At 44.3% G+C, this 27,369-nt stretch overlaps 1 protein-coding gene across 4 annotated transcripts in view; it reads right to left on the reverse strand.

Annotated features, from left to right (window-relative positions):
* Positions 1-500: 500 nt before the first annotated feature.
* Positions 501-27,369, reverse strand: part of XKR4 (XK related 4) — a 239,584-nt gene continuing 212,715 nt past the window's right edge. For 3 of the 4 annotated variants that reach the window (XM_069957572.1, XM_069957574.1, XM_069957573.1), the window contains exon 3: positions 501-5,587. In XM_069957572.1, the coding sequence (XP_069813673.1) occupies positions 4,647-5,587 (941 nt within the window). In that variant the 3' untranslated portion in view covers positions 501-4,646. Of the gene's footprint in view, positions 5,588-14,966; positions 15,236-27,369 lie in introns of those variants that run through there. The other variant, XR_011361650.1, reaches the window with a different exon arrangement.

Consider the following 27,369-nt stretch of genomic DNA (forward strand, 5'->3'; position numbering starts at 1 on the left):
CTGATTGGTTGCTAGGGGCAACTGAGCCAATTTCACTTTACACTATGCTTGATAAATCACTCCCAGTATGTTTACGGCTTAGAGGGAGGTGGCTCTTGGCATTGAATGGTATGCCATATGTTCTAAGGGAAGATACACCAATTGAACTTCAAGGGAAATGTACACCCTAAATGAGTTGGCCACTTTACAGTAAGAAGGGCTTAATAGGCAAATCAACAAGAAAGAAAAAAGTGATGGCACTGCCTGGCTCTCCACTAGATGGCACTATCTCAGGCTGGGTCCGGTATGTGGTGGTGCTCAATCCGAAATAAACATGCTGTATAAACAATGAATAAAGGATAAAAGGAGGCACTCACCAGCAGTGTATTCAGACCATCCGGCTTTTATTGCTGTGCACAGGGGGAGCGGGGGAGACAAGGTGGGTGACCGCTCCCCCTGCGCACAGCAATAAAAGCCGGATGGTCTGAATACACTGCTGGTGAGTGCCTTCTTTTATCCTTTATTCATTGCTTAATAGGCAAATGTTTTACTTACTAAAGTAACATTCATCACGTTGTGATTGCTCTACTGGTGCCAAAGTTTATTTCGGAGACTTGTGGTCTTTATTGTCCAAGTATGTCAGAGAAGAAACTGTATATGATAAGCTGGAGTTGTAGAGTTTTGTCCCCTTTCTCAGTTATATTCTTCTCAGTACAAGAATCTACAAGCTTCATAAGTTCCAATTTCTGTGCATGTGCGGTATACTATGAACTATCAAGTACAGCATCGGTATGAAGACTGAGTCTAAAGTCTTGTTGTTATATATATACTTTGGTCTGGCAAAGTTTCCCTCCATTGTGGTAATAAAATTGATACTAGAACTGATCCTATTGTTATGAAATGGAATTGTAATGCTGGAAGGGTCCAGATATGTTTTTCCGCCCAGTTCTAAAACTTCCGTGCTAGAAAATATGAAAAGGCCTGCTGACAACTCATCATATTTTTGCACGAGTTCTGCTTCTTTGCGACATGACGTGGACCAGGCAGGAGGCCCCAGATCTCTAGTGTTTACTTTAGCACCAGTGGAGGTTGATAATTAGATCTGGTTACATTCAGCAATAAAAACACTCTATAGCCTTTCTTTGTTTTTTTACTATCTGCATCATTGAAGATTAAAGGGGTTGTTTTGGGAGCAGAAAATGCCAAAAGCCTTCTGCTCCCCAGTGCTAAAACTTTTTCCACTGCCCTACCCCTTCTGAGAAGTTATTGGGGTGACGGGTCCTAAAACCCAATCTTGTGGCGAAACTACAGCCGCACATGATGTCCAACAGCTGCACATTGTTGCTGCAACATCGGAGACACTTTGCAGCTATTGGACATCACGTGCAGATAGAGTTTTGCCTACACAGCATGATTGGGATTCAAACCTGCCCCCTCTACATCTCAGAAGGGATATTTTAGAGGCCTAGACTGAGATGAGGCAAGCACCAGGGAGAAGAAGCCTTCAGCCGTCTTCTGCTCTCCAGACAACCCCTTTAAACTAGGGATGATCGAACATCAGAAAATCCTAGGTTCGATTGAACTCGAACATTCCAGGAGCGTGCCCGGGGACCACCTGCATTTCCGGGATTCAGCTTAGGTAATAGGTTGAATCCCGGAATTCAGGGCGGTCCATGGGCAAGCTCATTCTTCCCCACGGAAAGGGAAGGCATCAGCAATCTAATGCGGAAGGTTCTGGAGTGTTCAAGTTCAATCAAACCTAGGATTTTCCGATGTTCAATCAACTCTACTTTAAACCTGAGCATTGGCTTTGCCTATTGTACGTTAGTCAACGATTTGACACTAATACCAGTCTTAAGATCACTTCTATGTTCAACATTTGTTGGGTCTATAGACTAAGATACAATAAATTCACTATAGCTGGCAATGGAAACCGTCATTTAGAGCAGAGTCCTCATTGATACTCATGAAATATTATCCATAATAAAAAAATGAACAAACCTTCTCTAAATAAAAAAAATAGTAGTCATTTCCCATAAAATGTATGTCACTATTTACAGATACAGAGGTTTTGTGTGTTTTTTTCGGATGAGTCGGGAAGTTATCAGGTATTGTTTATACAGTGGGGTTTCCGTAACAAAAATGTGAGATACAAGTAATGTCACACACTGTTTCTTCATGAACCCCCAATATATAGGTCACAATAAGTATTTATTCAACATAACTTTTCTGTGACTTCTAATGAATTACAGTATTTAGAAAGTGATTTACATTAGGTTTTAACAATAATTTACCATTTAATATAAAACGCTTTGATGGGAGCAACATATAACATGAATAGACCACCTTGGTGCTGAGTCATTGCATTGAGAATTGTTTGCATTTGCTGCAGGCTTAGACATCTCATGGATTCCCAGGCTGAAGACACCTACTTAGCTTACTCTGTAGGATCGCAATAAACATATGGCCTACTTTCGATATCCTATACAAGTTAAGGCCTGGGTAAACAGACACATCTAGTCCCCCGAGCTCAGATTTTAAGACTACTTAAACCTGAACAAAAAGAATTACCATGAATCCACCATAGTCTAACGTATTGACTGACCTAAGAAACCTAGCCAAGTTGGTCATAAACTTTAACTATAAGAAATGTCGGGCATCTGTAAGTCTATTACTACTTAGTATCATGGAAAATGTAGTTCGGCAGCAGAATATCTGGAAGGTTTTATCTGTATTTGACCATAGGGACAGACCTTATACATTGAACAATGCTATTTAACATTACATTGGACTACTTGATCATTTCACAGTTGCAAGGTATGAATTGACATAAACATCACATAGACCCCTAACCATTGAAGGTACAGCACCGATTGGTGAATACTGCATGAACCTGAATGGATCTGATTGTAACTTGATTAGATAGTTTCATATACTGTTATGTGAATGCTTTTAGTCAGTGCTTGTGCTTTCAAAGAATGAACGGTTAACAAGAAAAGATCAGCATTACAAAGTGCTGAGTGCCGGATTCCAGGCATTCCATTAATACAAGTTGGCTCTAGCCATGTGTAACTATGGATCAATATAATCATTCTCAATGCACCGAGTAGAAAATCTGATAGAAGAATTGGTCCAGCCGGTTTGCCTATGAGGAATTTGACCAGATTTCGGCTTTACCAACCTGCATTAACACAGCTGATCTATGAATGTAGATTGTAGGGGGGACGTGAAAACCCCACAGTCTATAAAAACAATACCTTAGGTTAATCATTAAAAATATAAATCAACTCTTGGGATTTGCAATGAGATTGCATCTTGCCCTCTTACTACTGAAAGCACCATTGGGATAAGATATCTATGTGTAGGCCGAACTTGCAGGAAGAAACCACTGTCCTACAATTGCTTCTGTGTGGTTCTGTATTGACATGAAAGCCTTGACTAGGGACCAGAATGATCTTTCACAAATGTAATTTATTCTACGGCACTGTGTATACTTACTAGGAGACGACCCGGGAGCCTCTAAAAGTCATCGTTTTACTTGGTTATAGATATAAAAAGGTGAGCTGTCTGTACATATGGAGAACTGATATACACCTTCTGGCTTCATACTCTTGCATGGCTCATCATGCCACATGTTTTGTGTTCATCAGGCAACAAGGGCAATCATATACACTACATAATGTTTGGCACTAGGAGGGTACGGCTTCAGTTCATTCCTGTTATCATACCTGCATATATGACATGGAGCCATGCATTCAGAGTCCTAAATCTGATCCCCTGTATAGTACAATGAACTAATTGTTTTTTTTCCCATCAATAAAAGTACCACTAACATTTTACACATTTTTTTTGCCTGCTGGGTATGTCATCATGATTATCATTTATGTTTCTTTTTCTATTATAGTCATTCTCCCCTGTACCTTTACACACTGACATTACTGTCCACCACTTCTGCTTCTACACTAGAATTGGGTATACTAAATAGAGAGAATGGAAATGATCTATGACTTGGGGCCATGCTTTTGTTTAAGCACCCGAGCCCTTAAGGTTCTACAGTAGTGATGGTTAAACATGGGCCTTTTTTATTATTATTATTATTATTATTTTTGTCATTGCACTTACTGTAGAACATGGGATTTAGAGAACACACTTTACTTTAGTGTTAATTTAATATCCACATTTAGCTTTGGTGTGCAAAGACCTGAAGCACAGAGGTTGCCTGTTGTCATGTGATCACCTTTCGGAGGTTGTTACATACAGCATCTTGCAGACGTTACAATTCTTAAGACATTTATGGTACCTATATGAAGGTTAGTTAACACAGTACTAGACAACACATTGCCTACACTACCTAGATTTACTGCCCTTGGTTTTTTTTTTTATGTTCCCTTTAACATCAAAGTTCGCCTATTCAATTGTCATGGAATGCACCGCCTGCAATTTTTCTTCACTTATCATAATATTGAAAGAATGATAATCATGATGAATAGCCACTTATAATGGTTTCCATGACGTTATCAGCCATGGCTTGTAGATCAGTTCTGGTAGAGACTATGCAGTTTACTCTTAGCCACCAATGGGCTGTCAAGTTAGATTTTTTTTAGGTTAAGGTTGCAGCTTTATTTAAAGTCCTCCATGTTAGTTGTTGGAATTTTCTGTTGTCTCTGTTACAACGTTGTTTCGTATTCCAGACGTTCCTGAATAAGTGCATCATCTTTATACTGCAGCCGAGGGGGTGAAGGTGAACATTCAAATGCTAAAATTGCCTTACGTAGACTTCTATCCAACACATGTCTTTCCCAAGCTGGATACCTGTTTCTAAACAGGTCAATTTTAATAACAGATTCTTCAATCCTTGGAGGCCTTGAGGATGGCGTTGAAGGGGCCGTTGGCCTCACCTGAAAAACTGGCATGCAGCCGTCTCTTTCGGAAAATTTTTGATCACTGGTAACACTCCGGTTATTAGACATAGATCTTAGAGTGCTTGAAGCCACTTCGGGGGGCAAGGGAAAGGCAGTTACAGGGTCCTCACAAGCACAGCTCGGTGACTGCCCAAATCTAGGTCCATTAGGATGAAAGAAGGCATAGTACATAAGCATAAAAACAATACCAGTTAAAAAGCTGCTAAACACTACACACAGTGCTGGGATAGCAAATGCATCCAGGATTTGGGGGGCCTTATATATGTACCACAGGGTACTCAAGGCAGTGTTCTCCAGAAGGATGACAAAGTAATAAATAAACAGCCTGCACCGTGTCCTTCCTTCCTTGACGTTAAACCAGCTAAAGATATAGATTATTCCAACCACCATGTCAAAGACAATCTCCTCCCATTTAGTTATACAGAACTCCGTTTCGCAGTGCACGATCCAGAAGGTCATGATGCACCAGTGAAGGACAATAAATATTCCAAAATAGAGTTGGAAAACTGAGGCAAATAGAGCAAAGGTTATCACTCTCGCTGCAATGGTGAAGAAATGCCAGCAGAACTGGATGATCACAGCCATGTAACTGATGGGCTTCTTGTCATCTCTCGAATCCCGTAATGCCTTTTGGTAGGATGCCAAGGCCCAAGCCAAGGATACAAGGGAAGCTGCCGCGGTTAGACCTACAACGTGAACAAAAACAGGCCTCAGAAACAGCAAATTCTGAACAAGAGATTTAAGAATTTCAAATTCATTCATGAAAACATTGATTATTTATCAGCTTCAGTCAAATTGAACATGTAAGGAGTTAGGGTTAATAGTTTGTATCACATGTATATGAGGGGTCTATGGACAAATGGAGCTCCTATTATATCATTAGTCTACAATACAGTAATGATATTAGGGAAGCAACACCTTTTTACACAGGTCATATGGATGCTTCCTTAAAGGGGTACTCTGGAGAAAAGAAATCATAAATCGACTGGGGTCAGAAAGTTATACAGATTTGTAAATTACTTCTATTTAAAAACGTGACTCTTCCAGTACTTATCAGCTGCTCTATGCCCTGCAGGAAGTGGTGTATTTTTTCCAGTCTGACACAGTGCTCTCTGCTGCCACCTCTGTCTGTGTCAGGAACTATCCAGAGCAATAGCAAATCCGCATAGAAAACCATAGAGTGCCATGTCAGACTGTAAATAATACATCACTTCCTGCAGGACATACAGCAGGTAATAAGTAGTGGAAGATTAAATTTTTTTTTAAATAAAAGTAATACTCAAATCTGTATGAATTTCTGGCACCAGTTGATTGGACGGCTATTTATTTCCCTCTATAGTACCCCTTTAAATAAACACAATATTCATTCAAAAGCAGTTTTTATGTGTGCATTTATTTCATATCAGATTTTGGTTAAAGATTCAAAACCTTTCAAAGTAAATAGTTAAAAATAACATGACATCTGAAGTGGACAAATATTTTTTTCATAGCAATCTGAAGTATATACAGATGCTTCACAGCATTTTTCAATCCAATAATATGATAGAATATATTGTCTTTGAAATATTCTTTATTCTTTTCAGTCTAGCTCAGATTGTTAGCCTATTGATTTCTGAAGGATGTTAGAGTCTAGAAGGTTACGGTGAACACTGAAGGAATGTAATATTTGTTTTCTGTCAGACAATGAGATTTTCAAATGTTACAGAGTACAAATGTCCAGAGCAAATTGCAATAGGTTTTAGCTACTTTTATTAAAATATGTGAATGGGAAAATCTAGTTTTTAGTCCTTGTTCCCAACAAAATATTATTAAAAAAATTTAGACTCTACAGCTATTAAAAAATAATAACATAATAACTAACATAGCAATAGCAATTGGTGAGTTCACACTTCATTTTTTTTATCCGTTTTTGCAAAAATAAAAAAAAGGTGGAAAAACACATGCATTTGTGTACATTTGTCAATTTTGATTAGTTTTTCCATTGACTTCCATTATAAGAAAAGGATTAAAACGCATCTGTTTTTTTTAAAGTAAACAAAAACGTGGTCGACCACATTTTTGTGTATGTTAAAAAAAAAAAACGGATGCGTTTTTCTCATAATGGAAGTCAATGGTAAAACGGAGCAAAACAGATGTGACACAAATGCCTCAGTTTTTCCTCTTTTACTGCAAAAACGGATATAATAAAAGGATACCAAAAACTTAGTGTGAACCCAGCCTAAAAGAGATATTTTTTGAACCATTCTAATTGTTCTTATACCTAAAAACTAAACCAGCTGAATACAAATTGTTTACTGAATATAAATATTATGCATACTGTATATATTTCCATGGTTACAGACTACAAACAACACATTTGTAGTCTGATCCTGAAGTCATACTTCTCCCTGCTTCTTCTGAACCTACTGCATGTACAAGACATAGGAAATACAGTAGATGGTTATGGTATTGAAAATAATACAGTATAGAGTGATCCACTAACATATAATATGAATTGGTTTAATATATGGAGACCATAGGTAATTAATTCCAAAGCCCTTCAATTTTTAACCTGAAATATAAAAAAAATTAGAAAATAAGAGAAAGAGGTAGTAAATATATGATCACTTGGAGGCCAATCACCAGGATCCCCAATGGTTAAGAGCATTCCACAAGAATGTGAATGAAGCAGTTGTACATCTGGGTGACCATTCACTGTCTATGGGACGCACAGCAATAGCTAAGTACTGTTCAGTACATAATTCAGCTATCTCCCTCAGTGCCACTGGCGGGGTGGTCATGCAGGTGTAAGACTACTTCATTTAAATGGGGCACCCTTGGCTTGTTGTTCTCTTGACCAGTGGTGGTCCCAGTGATTGGACCCCCAGCAGGACTGCTCAATTACATTGCATAGATGGAGGCATAATTCACTTTTTTTCCCCATTGATTCATTTTAATAACATACAAATCCAATGGTTGGGGTGTTTGTAAGGGGAGAACATATAAGGGGATTCATATTGGCTCTGTGATTAGATAGATTGGAAAGAACGTCAGAAAGCGGAGACACACATTCTTGATAGTATGTGTTTTCAGTATACATTTCCTTGTATTATATATGTTGTTGAGAAAATGCTAGGTTTAAAGTATAGTTTCACCTATGATGAACCAAAAACAGTGTTATTATTGAAATCACTCCCTTTAGAAGCAGAGGTCTGGGTAATAGCATGCAGAACTGCAGGGGGTATGTAATACCCCACTATTGCCTCTTGTAGCATTATTACCTGAATATCTCCATCTAGCAGTGCTAGCGGATTACAAGCTGCCGTTTATAGTATATTATTATTAGTGTTTAGGACATATACTATACAGAGTAACAAAAGCCAATAGCTTGTCAGGCTGCCAAAGAGGCTGTGAAATTCCTTTATTGTTATTTTAATGATTCCCTTGTGTCGGTAAACAGAGACAATGTAAAAACTTATAAAGGGAATTGCAGTTTAAAGGGAACCTACCAGACTGAACAGCATTTTCCTTGAATGGGATTGTCTCCTTAGGACAACGTCCCAGCTCTGGACTTCCCACTACATGACCCCTTATAAGCTGCCGCCACTGCACATTGTGTGGGGAGCTGTTATTTCCGGACCCTGTTCAGTGAACAGCATCGGGCACTAATAGGCATGTACTGTACAATATTTTAACACCCGGGCATTAAAATGACAATGTGTGACTTTAATGCAATACTGCCCCTGCAGTAAAGAACGGACGCTGATTCCATTGTAATCAGGGTCCATTCTTTACATAAAAAGAACGTTGTGTGAACATAGCCTAAGGATATAATCACACAAGTTAACAAAAGAGAAAAGCAGCCGACTTTATTTAAAAAGACCTCCGTAGGGCTGGGCGGTATACCGTGAAAATACCGATACCGTCCCTGGCCTCGGTTAACCGACCTCAAGTTCGCCAGGACGGTATCTGCGGTATTTTCACCTGCCCGCCCCAGGACACTGACAGGTCATACTCCCCTTCCGGCCGCTCTCACACTGAGCTTCCCGCTCTCACAGCATCTTCTATATACAGCATGCAGTGCTGGGGGTCCCGGGCCGCGTTCCCTTGCCTTGAGGCGTGATGCGGGGGCCGGCGGTGAACCGAGCACTGACACCAACAGGTGCCGTGCTGGGGAGGGGGCTGCGCGCAGTTATAGGGAGAGGTCCCTGAGTGCCGCTGCGGGGGTGCCACAGGCCGGAGATAGAGGGGTGTGGAGTAGGGCTGAGCGATTAATCGAAGCTGCTCTAGCCGGCACTGACCTGCTCCTTCCTATAGCGGAACGAGCTCTCCGGTCTCTGGAGGAGGCCGCAGGGACAGCTGAGTTCCTGTGATTGGGGCAGTGGTGACAATGCAGAGAGCGGAGGAGGAGATGTGCCTGTGAGGATCAGCGTGGCTGTGAGGTGGGGGAGGCCGGGACTCGGGAGGCCGGGACTCGGGAGTCTGCCGCTGCGGAGATCAGTGATAATGCGGTGGGAATCAATTCGTCTCACTGACAGGGAAGCAGGGTGTGTGAGGAGGACGCTGCAGCCCCCGACATTGCAGCCTGCTGATCTGTGTAACGGACAGATCAGGACAGAAACCAGTGAGCTGCGGCGTTCTGTGTGGTGACCTGTGACCTCTGCCAGGTCGTGTGCCTCCTCCCTTCTCAGCCATTCCTGCAGCGTCCAGTATCCTTTGCCCCTGCTGTAAGTCTTCTCTCTCCTCTGTCCAGCTACTACTCCCATCATACCCCAACAGCTAAACAGTGCATAACTACTGCCCCCAGCATACCCAACAGCTGATACAGTGCATAACTACTGCCCCCAGCATACCCAACAGCTGATACAGTGCATAACTACTGCCCCCAGCATACCCAACAGCTGATACAGTGCATAACTACTGCCCCCAGCATCCATCATAGCTCAAACGGTGCATAACTACTGCCCCCAGCATACCCAACAGCTGATACAGTGCATAACTACTGCCCCCAGCATACCCAACAGCTGATACAGTGCATAACTACTGCCCCCAGCATACCCAACAGCTGATACAGTGCATAACTACTGCCCCCAGCATACCCAACAGCTGATACAGTGCATAACTACTGCCCCCAGCATACCCAACAGCTGATACAGTGCATAACTACTGCCCCCAGCATACCCAACAGCTGATACAGTGCATAACTACTGCCCCCAGCATACCCAACAGCTGATACAGTGCATAACTACTGCCCCCAGCATACCCAACAGCTGTATAACTGTGCCTGCTTTCTGGGTGCATTGCACCGCTCTGGAGAGGCAGAGGAAAGCCATCTAGCTGGCCGCTATAATGAGGGACAACAGGTGTAAAGTTTTATTATACAGCACAGAGACAGTAAATCCAATATTTTTAACAATGCTATTTTATTTAAGAACAGCTATAAGATAGCCAACCCCTTTTAAGGCCACATTCCCACATGCATGTAAACACATGTGCTTGAAACCTAGCCAATGGCATTCTCCAGCTGTTGCACAATGTTTCTGGGATTAGAATGCATTTGCATGCATGTGAGATTGTGGCCTAAAGTGGCTATCCAATCTTTAAAAAATAATATATCCTCAGGATAGGCCACAAGTATCGGTATGGTGGGGGTCAGCATGTCAGCTCACTTGCTGATCAGCTGTTTAAAAAGGCTGCAGGCCCTTCAAACAGCTGATTAGTGTGAGCGCCCGCCAGTCTGCCCCTCAACTATACCTGTACTACTACACCCCTCATCTGTACCTGTACTACTACTACTACACCCCTCCTCTATACCTGTACTACTACTACTACTACACCCCTCCTTTATACCTGTACTACTACTACTACACCCTTCGGCTGGGTTCACACACTGTATACTTCAGGCAGTATTTGGTCCTCAAGTCAAGTCCTCATAGCAACCAAAACCAGGAGTGGATTGAAAACACAGAAAGGCTCTGTTCACACAATGTTGAAATTGAGTGGATGGCGTCATATAACGGTAAATAACTTCCATTATTTCAATATAACAGCCGTTGTTTTAAAATAACAGCAAAAATTTGCCATTAAATGACGGCCATCCACTCAATTACAACATTATGTGAACATAGCCTTTCTGTGTTTTCAATCCACTCCTGGTTTTGGTTGCTATACAGCCTCACAAATACAGCCTCAAATATACATAGTGTGAACCCAGCCTTCATCTGTACCTGTACTACTACTACTACACCCCTCCTCTATACCTGTACTACTACTACTACTACACCCCTCATCTATACCTGTACTACTACTACACCCCTCAGCTATACCTGTACTACTACACCCCTCAGCTATACCTGTACTACTACACTCCTCAGCTATACCTGTACTACTACACCCCCTCATCTATACCTGTACTACTACTACACCCCTCATCTATACCTGTACTACTACACCCCTCATCTGTACCTGTACTACTACTACTACACCCCTCATCTATACCTGTACTACTACACTCCTCAGCTATACCTGTACTACTACACCCCCTCATCTATACCTGTACTACTACTACACCCCTCATCTATACCTGTACTACTACACCCCTCATCTGTACCTGTACTACTACTACTACACCCCTCCTCTATACCTGTACTACTACTACTACTACACCCCTCAAATATACCTGTACTACTACTACACCCCTCAGCTATACCTGTACTACTACACCCCTCAGCTATACCTGTACTACTACACTCCTCAGCTATACCTGTACTACTACACCCCCTCATCTAGAGCTGGGCGGTATACCGCAAAAATACCGATACCGTCACTGGCGTCGGTTAACCGACCTCAACTTAGCCAGGACGGTATCTGCGGTATTTTTGTACTTCCTGTCCCGTCAGAGCACACATGCGCGCCGCCCGGCATTAGCGCTGCACGTTATGTGCAGGGACGCCGGCATCAGAGCGGGAGGAGGAGGAGGAGGGGCAGCAGCAAAAGCTTACCTTCCGCCCCCCGCAAGTCCCGTCCAAGCGCTCGCTCTCCCCACCCGTCCGGTCCCACCTCACATGTCCAAGGCCCCCACCCCACTGGTCCGGTCCCGTCCCGTCCGAGGCCTCACCACCTCTCCTCACCCGTCCGAGGCCCCTACCGGTCCGGTCCTATCTGAGCGCCCCCCACATCCGGCCGGCGAGCGCTGCACGTGTGTGTGCCGGGACGCTGGCATTTCAGAGCTGGAGCTGGAGGAGCAGCACTTGGCGGCAGCTGTCCTGTAGTTCCCTCATTAACAGTACAGGAGTCTAGCATAGGAGGAATGGATGTGCTTCAGCAAGCAGGATGTCACACACAGCAATGTCTCCTATAGCTTATCCTGCCTGCTGAAGCCCATTCACTCCTCCTCCTATGCTACACTCCTGTACTGTTAATGAGGGAACTACAGTCATACACCCCTGCCCCCCCCCTGTACAGTCATACACCCCTATCCCCCCTGTACAGTCATACACCCCTATGCCCCCCTGTACAGTCATACACCCCTATCCCCCCCTGTACAGTCATATACCCCTATCCCCCCCTGTACAGTCATACACCCCTATCCCCCCCTGTACAGTCATACACCCCTATCCCCCCCTGTACAGTCATACACCCCTATCCCCCCCTGTACAGTCTTACACCCCTATCCCCCCCTGTACAGTCTTACACCCCTATCCCCCCCTGTACAGTCATACACCCCTATCCCCCCTGTACAGTCATACACCCCTATCCCCCCTGTACAGTCATACACCCCTGTCTGCGCCCCCCTGTATAGTCATACACCCCTGTCACCCCCCCGTATAGTCATACACCCCTGTTGGCCCCCCTGTATATAGTCATACACCCCTGTTGGCCCCCCTGTATATAGTCATACACCCCTGTCGGCCCTCCCTGTATACAGTCATACACCCCTGTCGGCCCCCCCTGTACAGTCATACACCCCTGTCGGCCCCCCCTGTACAGTCATACACCCCTGTCGGGCCCCCCCTGTACAGTCATACACCCCTGTCGGGCCCCCCTCTATAGTCATACATCCCCAAATAATGACAAATGGTAATGATAATAATAATGATAATAGACTAACCACGGGTTGCTGCTGAGTGAGTTCTTTTTTACTTTTTTGATATCGCCAGTTTGTCATGGCAAGTGGGTGTGGTTTGTAAAAAGGGGCGTGTCATAATTATCGTTCAGTTATCGTCACCGCGGCTACATGTGCGATAAACCGCGATATTGATTTTGGCCCATATCGCCCAGCCCTACCCTCATCTATACCTGTACTACTACTACACCCCTCATCTATACCTGTACTACTACTACACCCCTCATCTATACCTGTACTACTACTACACCCCTCATCTATACCTGTACTACTACACCCCTCATCTGTACCTGTACTACTACTACACCCCTCATCTATACCTGTACTACTACTACTACACCCCTCATCTATACCTGTACTACTACACCCCTCATCTATACCTGTACTACCACTACTACACCCCTCATCTATACCTGTACTACTACTACACCCCTCCTCTATACCTGTACTACTACACCCCTCCTTTATACCTGTACTACTACACCCCTCATCTATACCTGTACTCAGGGCCGCCATCAGGATTTTCGGGGCCCCATACAGCCAAATTGTCTGGGCCCCCCCCCCACTAACGAAAACTATGGAACGTATCTTTGACTCAGGGCTGGCCTTTGGGGGGTGCGACCTGTGTGGTTGGCACAGGGCACATCACTCCCGGCTAGCTGGGGTGGGGATGTAGCGGCAAACAAACAGCACACTTAACATACAAATTGAAATTAGATCTGCTTTGCAACTAGAACCCCCAGCATGCCTGGTCAGCCGCTGCTGATATATATATATATATATATATATATATATATATGGATGTAGTATACACATATATATATGCTGGATATAGTATACACATACCATACAGCCTGGATATAATATACAGATACCATACAGCATCACCCCTCCAGACTCCATGTCCACAGAAATCAACACACACACACACATCCTCTTTAATATGACCCACGGATAGAACGCCGCCATCACGGTAAAGCCGATGCCGTGGTATGTTTTTAGAACTGCGGCCCGGTTCCCGTGTATGGCGCCGTTCTATCCACGGGTACCGTGCTAGGTCTGAAGCACAGGAGGCGGGCCGGCTTGCCCCAGTGGGCGGAATCCCCCGCCTCCCTATGACGCGGCTCCATTGATTATAATGGAGCCCCGTCATAGAGGGGAGGGAATTCCCTCCCACTGGGGCAAGCCGGCCCGCCGCCAGTGCTTCAGACGCATTGTTGCATTGGTCAAGCACAGCAGAGCCGAGTTGTCGGTTACATTGGTCAAGCACAGCAGAGCCGAGTTGTCGGTTACATTGGTCAAGCACAGCAGAGCCGAGTTGTCGGTTACATTGGTCAGGCACAGCAGAGTTGTCAGTTACATTGGTCAGGCACAGCAGAGCTGAGTTGTCTGTTACATTGGTCAGGCACAGCAGAGTTGTCAGTTACATTGGTCAGGCACAGCAGAGCTGAGTTGTCGGTTACATTGGTCAGGCACAGCAGAGTTGTCAGTTACATTGGTCAGGCACAGCAGAGCTGAGTTGTCGGTTACATTGGTCAGGCACAGCAGAGTTGTCAGTTACATTGGTCAGGCACAGCAGAGCCGAGTTGTCGTTTACATTGGTCAGGCACAGCAGAGTTGTCAGTTAGATTGGTCAGGCACAGCAGAGCTGAGTTGTCGGTTACATTGGTCAGGCACAGCAGAGTTGTCGGTTACACTGGTCAGGCACAGCAGAGCTGAGTTGTCGGTTACATTGGTCAGGCTCAGCAGAGCCGAGTTGTCGGTTACATTGGTCAGGCTCAGCAGAGCCGAGTTGTCGGTTACATTGGTCAGGCACAGCAGAGCCAAGTTGTCAGTACGGTAGGGACTGGTTCAGCAGTAGCAGATTTATATACTATACCAGGATGGGGGCACACACACACACACTCTCTCTCTCTCTCACACACTCACACACTCACACTCACTCTCTCACACACACTTACTCTATGCAGGGAAGCTCCAGGACCCATTCAGTCTTCAGTGCTCCTCATACAGCGGCTCCTCCCCTCCCCCTCATGTTCCGACCTTGCAGCAGAGACGACGGCAGCCAGGGAAGTTTGTGAGATGGAAGGAGGGAGGGAGGAATGAGGAGAGGGGGAGGCAGGAGGGAGGAGGGAGAGAGGAGAGAGGAGAGAGGAGAGAGGAGAGAGGAGAGAGGAGAGAGGAGAGAGGAGAGAGGAGAGAGGAGAGAGGAGAGAGGAGAGGGGCCCGCTGCATCTACCTGTCATCTGGGAGAGCACACCGGCCGGAAGTCACCAGCTCCACACGAGCCTGGGAGCTGCTGAGGAGGGGGCCGGTCCATTGTGGAGGGAGGGGGGGATTCTGCAGCCCGGTCCACAGACAGTGCAGGGGGGAGGAGGGCCTAATGATTTTAGTTAAGTAGAAGGGGCCCCTTACATCTGCGGGAGCTCTCCCCTCTCCCTGCACTGTCTGTATACCAGGTTTCTCATAAAAGTGAAGTGTGTGGGAGACCCGGGCCCCCCCATAGGCCGGGCCCCATACACCTGTACTGCCAGTAATGCCCTGTTGGCGGCCCTGCCTGTACTACTACTAAACCCTCATCTATACCTGTACTACTACTACACCCCTCCTCTATAGCTGTACTACTACTACACCCCTCCTCTATAGCTGTACTACTACTACACCCCTCCTCTATAGCTGTACTACTACTACACCCCACCTCTATAGCTGTACTACTACTACACCCCTCATCTATACCTGTACTACTACTACTACACCCTCATCTATAGCTGTACTACTACTACACCCCTCCTCTATAGCTGTACTACTACTACACCCCTCCTCTATAGCTGTACTACTACTACACCCCTCCTCTATAGCTGTACTACTACTACACCCCTCCTCTATAGCTGTACTACTACTACACCCCACCTCTATAGCTGTACTACTACTACACCCCTCCTCTATACCTGTACTACTACTACTACTACACCCTCATCTATAGCTGTACTACTACTACACCCCTCCTCTATAGCTGTACTACTACTACACCCCTCCTCTATAGCTGTACTACTACTACACCCCTCCTCTATAGCTGTACTACTACTACACCCCTCCTCTATAGCTGTACTATTACAACCCTTATCCACTATACCTCCACTACTATACCCTACCTAGATGGAAGCACAAAGATCTCCTATACTATATGGGGGCACAGAGTGGCACATATTTGGCAAACCTACTTATGAAGGAGGCACAAAGGGGGCTTGTCTACTACATGGGGGCACAGGGGGAGCACTGGTACACTGGGAAGCAATATAGTTGTTGTCTCAAATGTTCTGTTTATTTAGCATAAAGGGGGAAAAAAATGAGATTTAAATGGAGAATCTATCCTAGTGTGAAGCTATCACATGGCCTACTTGCTATATAGCACTGACAATTAGCAGGAGCTGGAGCTTTGTTTACATAGGATTGGACCCCTTGTGATCTGGTCACTTTATTGTACTGTCACTTTATTGCTCTTTTCACACCTGTGTCCAAGTTTTCGTTGAGAACAGTGCAGGATCCAGCCACGCATGACCACCACCTGCACCTGGTGAACCCCAATAACAGACAGGGGGGCTGTTGGGTTCCATATTTTATTTCTGTAAGTGATAATGGAATGTGACATCAATGTGAACAAAGCCTCAGTGTGTGTGTATGTGTGTGTATATATATATATATATATATATATATATATATATATATATATATATATATATATAATATATGGGAAGTTCTGTCTTATAGCAGTACCTGATCATAATAGATTTTAATGCAGTGCATACGCTACAATATGGCGCAGCTTGTGGGATATACCAAACTCGGACTTTCCGGTATAAAAACAGATGACACATCTGAGGGGGAATATTTTCCTCAGTCAGATCCAGAGGACTGCACCTACAGGGGTTGTCACCCTGCTTTCCTAGTCTGCACTGCTCCTACAGCTGTAGTGTGTACATGGCTGTATACCTGTAAATACACTTCCTGTCATATGTACATACTATGCACACACTGCATGACGTGTGTATACAGCCATGTACATACTACGGAATGTGTACATACAGGTATACAGCTAGGTACACTTTACGGGACGTGTACATACAGATGTACAGCTAGGTACACAATACAGGATGTGTATATACAGGTATGCTGTATATACAGGTATGGCTGTATACCTGGTTATACACGTCCAGGTCTCTTCTGAGACCCCCTAATAATGACAAATAATAATGACTATAGAGTAAATGGCCCTGCCTTGCGTTGCTGCTCAGTGAGTTCCTTTTTTTAAAAAAAATTATTGAAACTAAATTGTCAGTTTCACATGGCCAAATGGGTGTGGCTTGCAAAAGGGGTGTGGCTTGCAAACAGGGCGTGTCATAATTATCGTTCAATTATCATTACCGCGGCTACATCTACGATAAACCGCGATATTAATTTAGGCCAATATTGCCCAGCCCTAGACCTCCGTTACTGCCACAATGTAATTGAATTTAATGGAATGCATTGAAGTCAATGGAATGACGGATGTCCACAGACTGTAAAATGACGGACGTTGTCTGTGCTGACAGCAAAATAATGATCATGGCAATTATTTTTGGACGTCTATTGCAAACAGTGCCCGTTATCTTTTAGTTGTTCACACACAGTTTTTCTTTTTTCACCCTCCTTTCACCGTTTTAACTATTAAGACACACCCAGAGGGCAATAAGTCCACCTAAATAATGTACTAACAGAAGTCATTGCACTGACGGGCAGACAAACAGCAAAATAACGGACATCGCAAACTCAAAATGAGTGAAGTCTTTTTAAACGGAGAGGAAAAAACTTTATGTGAACATAGCCTATGACTGCAATTTTCAATGAGACTGTAAGGAGGGCAGAGTCAGTGTGACTGTAAGGAGGGCGGAGTCAGTGTGACTGTAAGGAGGGTGGAGGCAGTGTGACTGTAAGGAGGGCGGAGTCAATGTGACTGTAAGGAGGGCTGAGGCAGTGTGACTGTAAGGAGGGTGGAGGCAGTGTGACTGTAAGGAGGGCGGAGGCAGTGTGACTGTAAGGAGGGCGGAGGCAGTGTGACTGTAAGGAGGGCGGAGGCAGTGTGACTGTAAGGAGGGCGGAGGCAGTGTGACTGTGAAGAGGGCGGGGGTCGTGTGACTGTAAGGAGGGCAGAGGTCATGTGACTGTATGGAGGGCGGAGTTAGTGTGACTGTAAGGAGGGCGGAGGCAGTGTGACTGTAAGGAGGGCAGAGGCAGTGTGACTGTAAGGAGGGCGGAGGCAGTGTGACTGTGAAGAGGGCGGGGGTCGTGTGACTGTAAGGAGGGCAGAGTCAGTGTGACTGTAAGGAGGGCGGAGTCAGTGTGACTGTAAGGAGGGTGGAGGCAGTGTGACTGTAAGGAGGGCGGAGTCAATGTGACTGTAAGGAGGGCGGAGTTAGTGTGACTGTAAGGAGGGCGGAGGCAGTGTGACTGTAAGGAGGGCAGAGATAGTGTGACTGTAAGGAGGGCAGAGGTCATGTGACTGTAAGGAGGGCAGAGGTCATGTGACTGTAAGGAGGGTGGAGGTCATGTGACTGTAAGGATGGTGGAGGCAGTGTGACTGTAAGGAGGGCAGAGATAGTGTGACTTTAAGGAGGGCAGAGGCAGTGTGACTGTAAGGAGGGCAGAGGCAGTGTGACTGTAAGGAGGGCAGAGGCAGTGTGACTGTAAGGAGGGTGGACGCAGTGTGACTGTAAGGAGGGCGGAGGCAGTGTGACTGTAAGGAGGGCAGAGGCAGTGTGACTGTAGGGAGGGTGGAGTCAGTGTGACTGTAAGGAGGGTGGAGGCAGTGTGACTGTAAGGAGGGTGGAGGCAGTGTGACTACTCCTTAGTGCAGTTCTGCTACTATTCCTATATACAGGGCTTGGGGAATGGGGATTACAGTTGATTATTTTGAAAATACGGCCTCGTAACAAACATATGGAGGGTTTGTTCGCAACAAACTGGGGAGGGTTTATGTAGCATAGAGAACCTGACTGGTTCCTTTTAAACAAGACTAGACTGAACATACTTTATTATTCATTTGCTGACTTAATGCTTCTAGTGCATGATATCATTCAGCACTATATACATTACCATCTATCGGTGTCCAGTGAATAGTATCAATACAGTGACACATTAAGATAAAAACCCAAAGCAGCAATGTATGTACATCGGAAAGGACACAAACTCATGATATTTTTGCATTGTTTCGGTTGCCATGGTTTTAGTACATGTTCTGCATAGGGGTCATTTTTAGATGTATAAAGAATCATCTAATTTGGGCTCCTAGTTGTCTGAACATTCGAGGAGGATGTTTCACAGACCAGTACTTACACAGCGGTAATTAGAAGGACTGGTAATCTATTAGCGGACACAAAGGTTATTGATCCACATTGTGCTCTGGATTTAAGGCAATTAGTGAGCAGTAAATGAAGGGACTTTATGGGTGAATTTCCATTCACTATGGCTTACTGTTTCTTACAACAAATACATGTTGTAAAATTGACTTTATCTTTTTATGCATATTTTAAATACCCATGGAAATAACTAGAGATGAGCAAATGTACAGTAGGAAGGAAGTGAAGCGCTTTGTTCCTATATTTGCATTCTGCTCATCCGGCTGCGGGTTTTGAAGTCTGCTCCGCTCCATGCCGCTCCTCCCCGGGTGCTGGGAAAAGATGGATTCAGTCCTGGGAAACTTCTCACGGTTTTTCATCACCCAAGAAGTAGCAGCAGGGAGTGGAGCAGATTTCAAAGCCCACAACCTGAAGAGCAGAATGCCGATAGGGAGGAAGCACTTTGCTTTATTTCTACTGTAGATTTGCTCATCTCTACACATAACTAAGCCATGCATGGAAATGAGATTTAAAAAATTTCATCCATATCCTGCAATTCCTTTCCACCTGATTTTAACACTAAATTAGAGAATTCAAAGTGCCGAGGAGGGGAAGGATGAAAGAAATAATGGGCACTTACCTCCCTGGCTCTGGCGCTGATGCCAGTATACCGCATCTCCAGTCCCCTGTCCCTGGTGGCTTCATGGATGTGAAGTTTCTAGGCCAGTCAGTGGCAGAGACATGACTAAGCAGGCCTAGAACATCATGTCCCAGGTCCTCTCTCTAACCAGGAATTGGCCAGGGACCAGAGCTGCGGTATACGAGCATCAGTGCTGGAACTAGGGAGGTAAACGCAAATTTTTTCTTTCATTCTCCCCTTCCTCGGCAAAAATTTCCCTGTCCGAAATTATCCTTTAATAAAGTATTCCTATAGCACTGGGAGCTATACTGTATGCTTAACTCCGGGAATAGACTGGAGAGAGCAAGATAGGAATACCTCTTTAACACTCAGTGAGGGTCCACTAGGAATTAAAATGGTGGTCCCATGTCTCCTGTGTGATAAAGTGGTGGTTAAAGAGGACCAATCACCTAAAAATCACTGTCCCTATTATCAAAGGAAATCTCTCCCTAAGTCTATCTATGAAGATACAGACTGCCTGTGCAGTCTGTATCTTATCCCTTTACCCAATTCTCTTGATTGCTGAACGAAGGCCGGGCGCCGCCATCTTGATGACGTCACTTTGCGTTTCACCGCTGGAACGCCAGTGACGTATTCAAGATGGCGTCGCCCGGCCTTCCAGCACCGAACAAGAGGATCAGGTAAAGTATAAGCTACAGACTGTAAAGGCAGTCTATTTATGAAGATACAGGCTGCCTTTGCAGTCTGTATCTTATACTTTACCTGTTCCTCTTGTTTGCTGCAGCAAGGCCGGCCCCGCCATCTTGATTACGTCGCTTGCGTTCCACCGCTGGAGCGCAAGCGACGTAATCAAGATGGCGGCGCCCGGCATCGGACTGCAACGGACAAGAGGATCAGGTAAAGTATAAGATACAGACTGCAAAGGCAGTCTGTATCTTCATAAATAGACAAAATGAAGATACAGACTGCTGTTGCAGTCTGTATCTTATACTATACCTGTTCCTCTTCTTCGGCCCGGCCGCCGCCATCTTGATTACGTTACTTGCGTTCCACCACTGGAATGCTAATGACGTAATCAAGATGGCGGCGGACGGCCTTGCTGCCGCTGTGGATGACGGGAGCTTCCTGTCTCGAGCCGGCTCTTTTGAAAAGAGCCAGCGCGAGACAGTGAATTGGAAAGTGAATAAAACAAAAACGCGGCGAAAAAAATAAATAAAAGTATTTACAAATGTTAATTAAATAAATAATTACATTGAATTAGGAAATAAAATTTTTTTAAATTTCTTCCGTGATTGGTTCTCTTTAAGCATGTATAGTGCCACTCTATTTACATGGTGGGTATGGGAACACCATTGTGGTGATTGAACAACACACAACAACACACATAAGTTGCATAATGGAGAAAGGGGGCCTTTCAGGACCAAAAAAGCTTTTCCAATTACAGCAAATACAACATGGTATAACTCACTGATTTAGTCCAATATCTTGGGCCCCCATCAATCACTAGGACAAAGATTGTAGAAAACACGTTGGCCACTTTAAATGATTCCTCTGCAGAGGGTCATTCTTGACTATGAAGACTATGAAGGCACCTACATCTTAGCTTCTGCATCAGTTCAGGAGCAGAATTCAGCTTAAAGTGACTCTGCACCCACAATCTGCCCACCCAAACCGCTTGTACCTTCAGATACCTGCTTTAAATTTCACGATCTGTCCTGGGGTCTGTTCGGCAGGTGATGCAGTTATTAACCTAAAAGACAACTTTTAAACTTGCAGCCCTGTGCCAGTGATTTTCAACCTTTTTTGAGCCGCGGCACACTTTTTATACTTAAAAAATCCCGGGGCACACCACCAACCAAAATGACACAAAATGACATTAAAACAGTACATATTATACATATAGTTAATAATATAGATTCTAAATGTATTCATACTCACTCAGTGTGAAACCTGGGCCTGTTTTCTTCTTCCCCCTGTGCTTCTCTCCACCATACTTCTCCCCCCTACTTCTCTCCTGTGCTTCTCTTCACCATACTTCTCCCCCCTGCTTCTCTCCCCCCTGCTTCTCTCCTGTGCTTCTCTCCACCATACTTCTCCCCCCTTCTTCTCTCCTGTGCTTCTCTCCACCATACTTCTCCCCCTGCTTCTCTCCTGTGCTTCTCTCCCCCCTGCTTCTCTCCTGTGCTTCTCTCCCCCCTGCTTCTCTCCTGTGCTTCTCTCCACCATACTTCTCCCCCTGCTTCTCTCCTGTGCTTCTCTCCCCCATGCTTCTCTCCTGTGCTTTTCTCCACCATACTTCTCTCCCCCCTGCTTCTCTCCACCAAACTTCTCTCCCCCCTGCTTCTCTCCCCTGTTTCTCCCCCATCCCCAGGTTTCTCTCCCCCATTGTTTTCTCCTGTTTCACAGGGGCACCATAGTTTGGGGAACTTTTCCCGCGGCACACCCGACTATGTGTCGCGGCACACTGGTTGAAAATCACTGGCCTAGAGTATCTGTGCCCTAAATTTGCACCACCCCTCCGTCCCTCCTCCCCACCCTCTTTATCATTAGGAATGACACTGGCAGGATTTTTCCTATTCCTCTGCAGTGAACACTGTACAGCTGCCTTAACAATCCAGCCCATGTGCCGTGCTGACACAGCTGATGAATAGGAGAATACCTGCCTAGAGCATTCCTAATGATGAAGAGGGCGGGGAGGAGGGACAGAGAGGTTGTGCCAGCCTAATGCACACACACTCTGGGCCACGCCAATTTGACACAGGGCTGCAAGTTTAAAAGTTGTTTTTTTAGAACAATAACTGCATCACCTGCCGAACAGACCCTAGGACAGATCTTGGATTAAAAGCAGCTATCCGAAGGTACAAGTGGTTTTGGGGGGGGGGGGGGGGGGAAGATTGTGGGTACAGGGTCACTTTAAGAGCCTGTGGTTCCTATGTTTCAGGGATATGGGGGAATAAGATATACTGTAGGACCTCTCTTACAAAACAGGTTAATAGAAAGCCGCACACCTTGGACATATGACTGTACCCTTTCTAGGTTTGATTCTCATTGTAATATTTCTGTCATTTACTGTCGATTAGTTGACATTAAATATTTAAGCACGACTGCGTGCAGCAATTCATTTTTCTCCTATATTATGATTATGTGTTTACTCTCACAGCTATTAAACACGGCCGACTTCAGACGCATTTACAGAGGTTTCTGTACTGAATATAATCACCACCCACATTTTAACTATTTTTGACTCCTTTCTTCTTTTAGTTGTTTTAGTCTCCTACCAGTCAATGTGTTTGTATTCAATGTATTTGAATTAGGAACAAAAACAAAGAAACAAAACCAGTGAACCTAATTACTAACTGAAGTGTGATATGTAAACAACAATGCAAACGTAATACAATTTGTAAGAAGCCAAGCTGCTCTATAGCACTTCATGGAAAGGCTCAAAGGCTTCATGTAAAAGAAGGACCTACAACAGGAAGTACATTCTGTACTGAGACCTACACAAAAACTTGTATTAACTTGTCTCCTCTCCCTGCTGCCAGAGGACTGAGTGTGAGTGAGGCTACAGCGACCCCCTACTCTGGTGCTCAGGCAGCCTAGATCCTACGTGCACAGACATACCCCAAGCATCTAGTGCTTCTACTCCCCACGGCCTCGTCTGAACATCTCCCATCACTGATGCACATGTGTTGCCACCATCTTGCCTATAGGTGGCGCTGGATGCTGTACGACTGCTGCTTCCCTCTGAATTAACTCCTTCACTGATAGCTGCTCCAAGCAGCTGGCACTAGTACCAGCAGGTACCAGCACCAGCAACCTCCTGGGGAGTTGTGTGTGGAGGAAGAGTTAACTGGTTAACCCCTTCTTTACTGATACAGTGTTCCTTATTGATACACAAAAACTTACCTGCCTTGTTTTTGGTTGTGAAAGAATGGTCTGTTTTAATTATTTTGCTTTGTGATTTGCATTACAAGCACGTTCTCTATCCTTAGAATGGGGGCCAAGCTGTGTTTCTTCTTATCCTGGGTAACCCCTTAACTGATCACATGGCGGATCCAACTCTCTTCAAAGAATTGAATTCTTCTTCCCTGTAGCAGGTCTTCCCTATTTTTTAACTCACTATCTATGTTTTAGCTTATGGTTTTGGGGTTAAAAAAGTAAACATTTTGAACAAAATTTATGATAGAACTAAAGGGGATAACCACCATTTTTGTTAGAAGGGTCCCTTAAAAATTGTTTGATCACTGAGCAATTCCCCACAGCACCCCCACAGGGGAAATTAAGCATTACATCTTGTCCACTGAAATGGTCCTTGTGGCACAGAGGTGCTTCTTGTAGCCACTTCAGAGATTTTTTTACCTAATAGTTGAGAGAGTTAATCTGTTAACTCAAAATACTCCAAGATGATATTGTAAATTTGTTGTCCTGTGATAATTACTTGGCTGTGTTTTTACTCTTTTAAAGGAAAATTCGAAGCAGGATTCAAGTTCGGTAGAGACTCCACTATGTGTTTGAAAGTGACTACATCTGAAAGGTCACAGTGTTTTACACATATTTTCTAATGTAAGAATTACCTATTAAACAAGATGCATTCTGCAGTTACCCAGGTTATTTATAGAGGTCTTTATACTAAAGCTGTGAACTCTCTGTAGGCAATGCTAACACTTCAGGTAAGATACTTTCACATTTTCTTTTGCTGGAATTTCCAAGTGTGACATCTCAGCTGATCTTGGCTGGAAATAGCTTCCAGTTCCCCTATTACTAACAACGCAGATATGCAGTGAGGTCAGCAATCTGACATCCGCTTGCCGCAAACATTGGACACTTGAAAAAGATCTTCTCCACAGAGACACTGAGAATAACATCTTTACCTAACTAGGCAACCTTACATATTACATGGGAATCATTAACCACCGACAACTACTTTATCTCTCACTCATTTACTGTATGTCTGTAGTGTTACTGTGGCTATTAATCGATAAAACAATCGCACATAAGAATCCCTTCAAATTATTCTCATAAAGGGCATTGTTCTTTTAAGCACTCCATCTGCAGAAATATATGATAAGTGATACTGTAACCCCCCTTACTCTATGTTCTCTGCACCGTCCACAAGCTTAGATGCTGCACATTTGATATATACCTGTATAAAAACTAATAGAGCGCAGGCTAGTTTAGATAAAAAAATAAGAAGTATATAGCATTGCTGAAACCACCAAAAATCTATTCGTCTGTACTTACCGGTCGAGCAGTTGCTGAGTACTACAATTCCTAGAATGCATTGCTTTCCCCAGCTCTCCATCACAGTCCTTCCACCCTGCCTACTCCCCTCCCCCAGCACTCCTGCCAGTTCCCCACCTAGAGCTGTTTCAGAACAACCTCATCAGTGCTGCATCATTCAGTACAAGGCAGCATGCTGTATTCAGACCTCCCTCTCCTTAAATGCCTCCCTATATATGTGTGTATGACAGGGAGATGGTGATGTAGGCTGGAGGGGGTGGTTAGAGATGGTGACATCACTCAGGTGTGTGTCTACACCTCACAGATAAGATTCAGCCATCGTTTGAGGAAGATGTATAATCTATGGAGAAAGAAAGGAACTGGGGACAATACACATTTTGTAATTCTTCTATTTTCAACTTCCTGTCAGGAGGAATTATGTAAAAGCACGCTGAAGCCAGTAATATTAGGGATGACACTATATTAGTAACTTAAATATCTTGGGGTGATAGTTTTATTTAAATATAATTTTCTGATACCAGAATACCCCTTTAAGCCATGGTCCCAAGTGTCTTGTAGGTTGCAGGTCTAAAATAACCTGAACCTATGGATTGTGAGAGAATGGCACATACAGGAAACAGCCACTTGTTGTGGCTATGCACACCATGGTCACAACATGACCTGATTTTTTATACACTAACTATCATGTAGTTAATGTCAGTAAGGCACTAAATCCCTCCGAGTAGATGTATGGGTCCTAATGGGACTATCATTTTGTGGACAGGACAAATATTTGATTGTGGATATTAATAAAAGAAACTTACTACAATACTTTCTAATTTATCATGTTCTACTTACAAAATCTTACAAAATGATGGAAAGCAAAGACTAATACAAAGAGGCAATTAAATATAATTGTGTCCCACCGGTCTTTGTGTTCATCTATAATATTCACATCATGATTATTGCATGTTTGTGTGTGTTCAAAATGTGAATATAAACTTTTCGTTTTGTGTAATTGATAAGGACGATTGACCAAACTACCTCCGAAATAAAATATATCATCAGCTAAACTTGTGTACAGAGGTATATATGTATTGTACATCTACATATACACCACTGTTTGGTGCTCTGTTTTTTTTAATTTGTTGACAAATGCCGCCCTTCCACAGTCTGTAGAAATCTCCTCACTTGCTCTGCCTCCATAGTTTCTCCATTCCTAATATCAAATACTGGGCCAGAGGTACTAAAGGATCTTTTGACAAACTTTGACAGCTCGCTTCCCCACTCGCCTGTGTAATACGGCCTTAATTTCCCTTTGTTCTCAACTAAAGGCCCTATTCCACGGAACGATTATCGTTCGTTTTCGGACGATATCGACCGCTACGGACGATAATCGTTCCGTGGAATAGAGTGCAACGATCAGCCGACATCGTTCATGTCGGCTGATCGTTGCAGTCGCTTTTTTTTTCAACATGTTGAAAAACAAGCGACTGATATAGCAGTGATCTGCTGCCGTCGCTCCGTTGAATAGGAGCGTCGGCAGCAGATGCTGCTATATCCTATGGGCTGCCCGGACGATCAGCGATCCCCCGGGCAGCCCCCCCGCAGCTCCCCGCCGCCCCTCCCGCACTCACCCGCTCGCTGCAGCCGCGTTGAATAGCGGCGGCAGCGAGCGGGGAACGAGGAGCAAACGAGCGCTAATAGCGCTCGTTTGCTCCTCTAAAACGACCCGTGGAATAGGGCCATTACTTGCTTTGTTTCTTGTTTTTTTGTTTTTTTTTTACCCACCGGCCTACATTTACTTATTTGGAAAACTCAACATTACACTACCAAGGGAAAAAGGTGTAAATGAAATCCCAGGTTTATTTACGTCAAAGTGTCAATTTATTAAAGGTCCAGCGCAAAAATAGTAAATGAGGCAAAATAAACAAGCTAGTTGGGCTAAAAATAATGAAAAGGAAAACTCACATAGTAAATGTGGCCCATCGAATACAATGCCAGGAATGGATTTAAAAAAGTTTGTATGTTCTGGCTTTGTATTCAATAATTACAATTAAAAACCTGAATGTGTGTACATACCCATAAGATGAATGCTGTTACACACTGCCCTGCAATGCCATACTCCAAGGG

This window comes from Dendropsophus ebraccatus, chromosome 2, assembly GCF_027789765.1.
Source record: "Dendropsophus ebraccatus isolate aDenEbr1 chromosome 2, aDenEbr1.pat, whole genome shotgun sequence".
Lineage (NCBI taxonomy): Eukaryota > Metazoa > Chordata > Amphibia > Anura > Hylidae > Dendropsophus > Dendropsophus ebraccatus.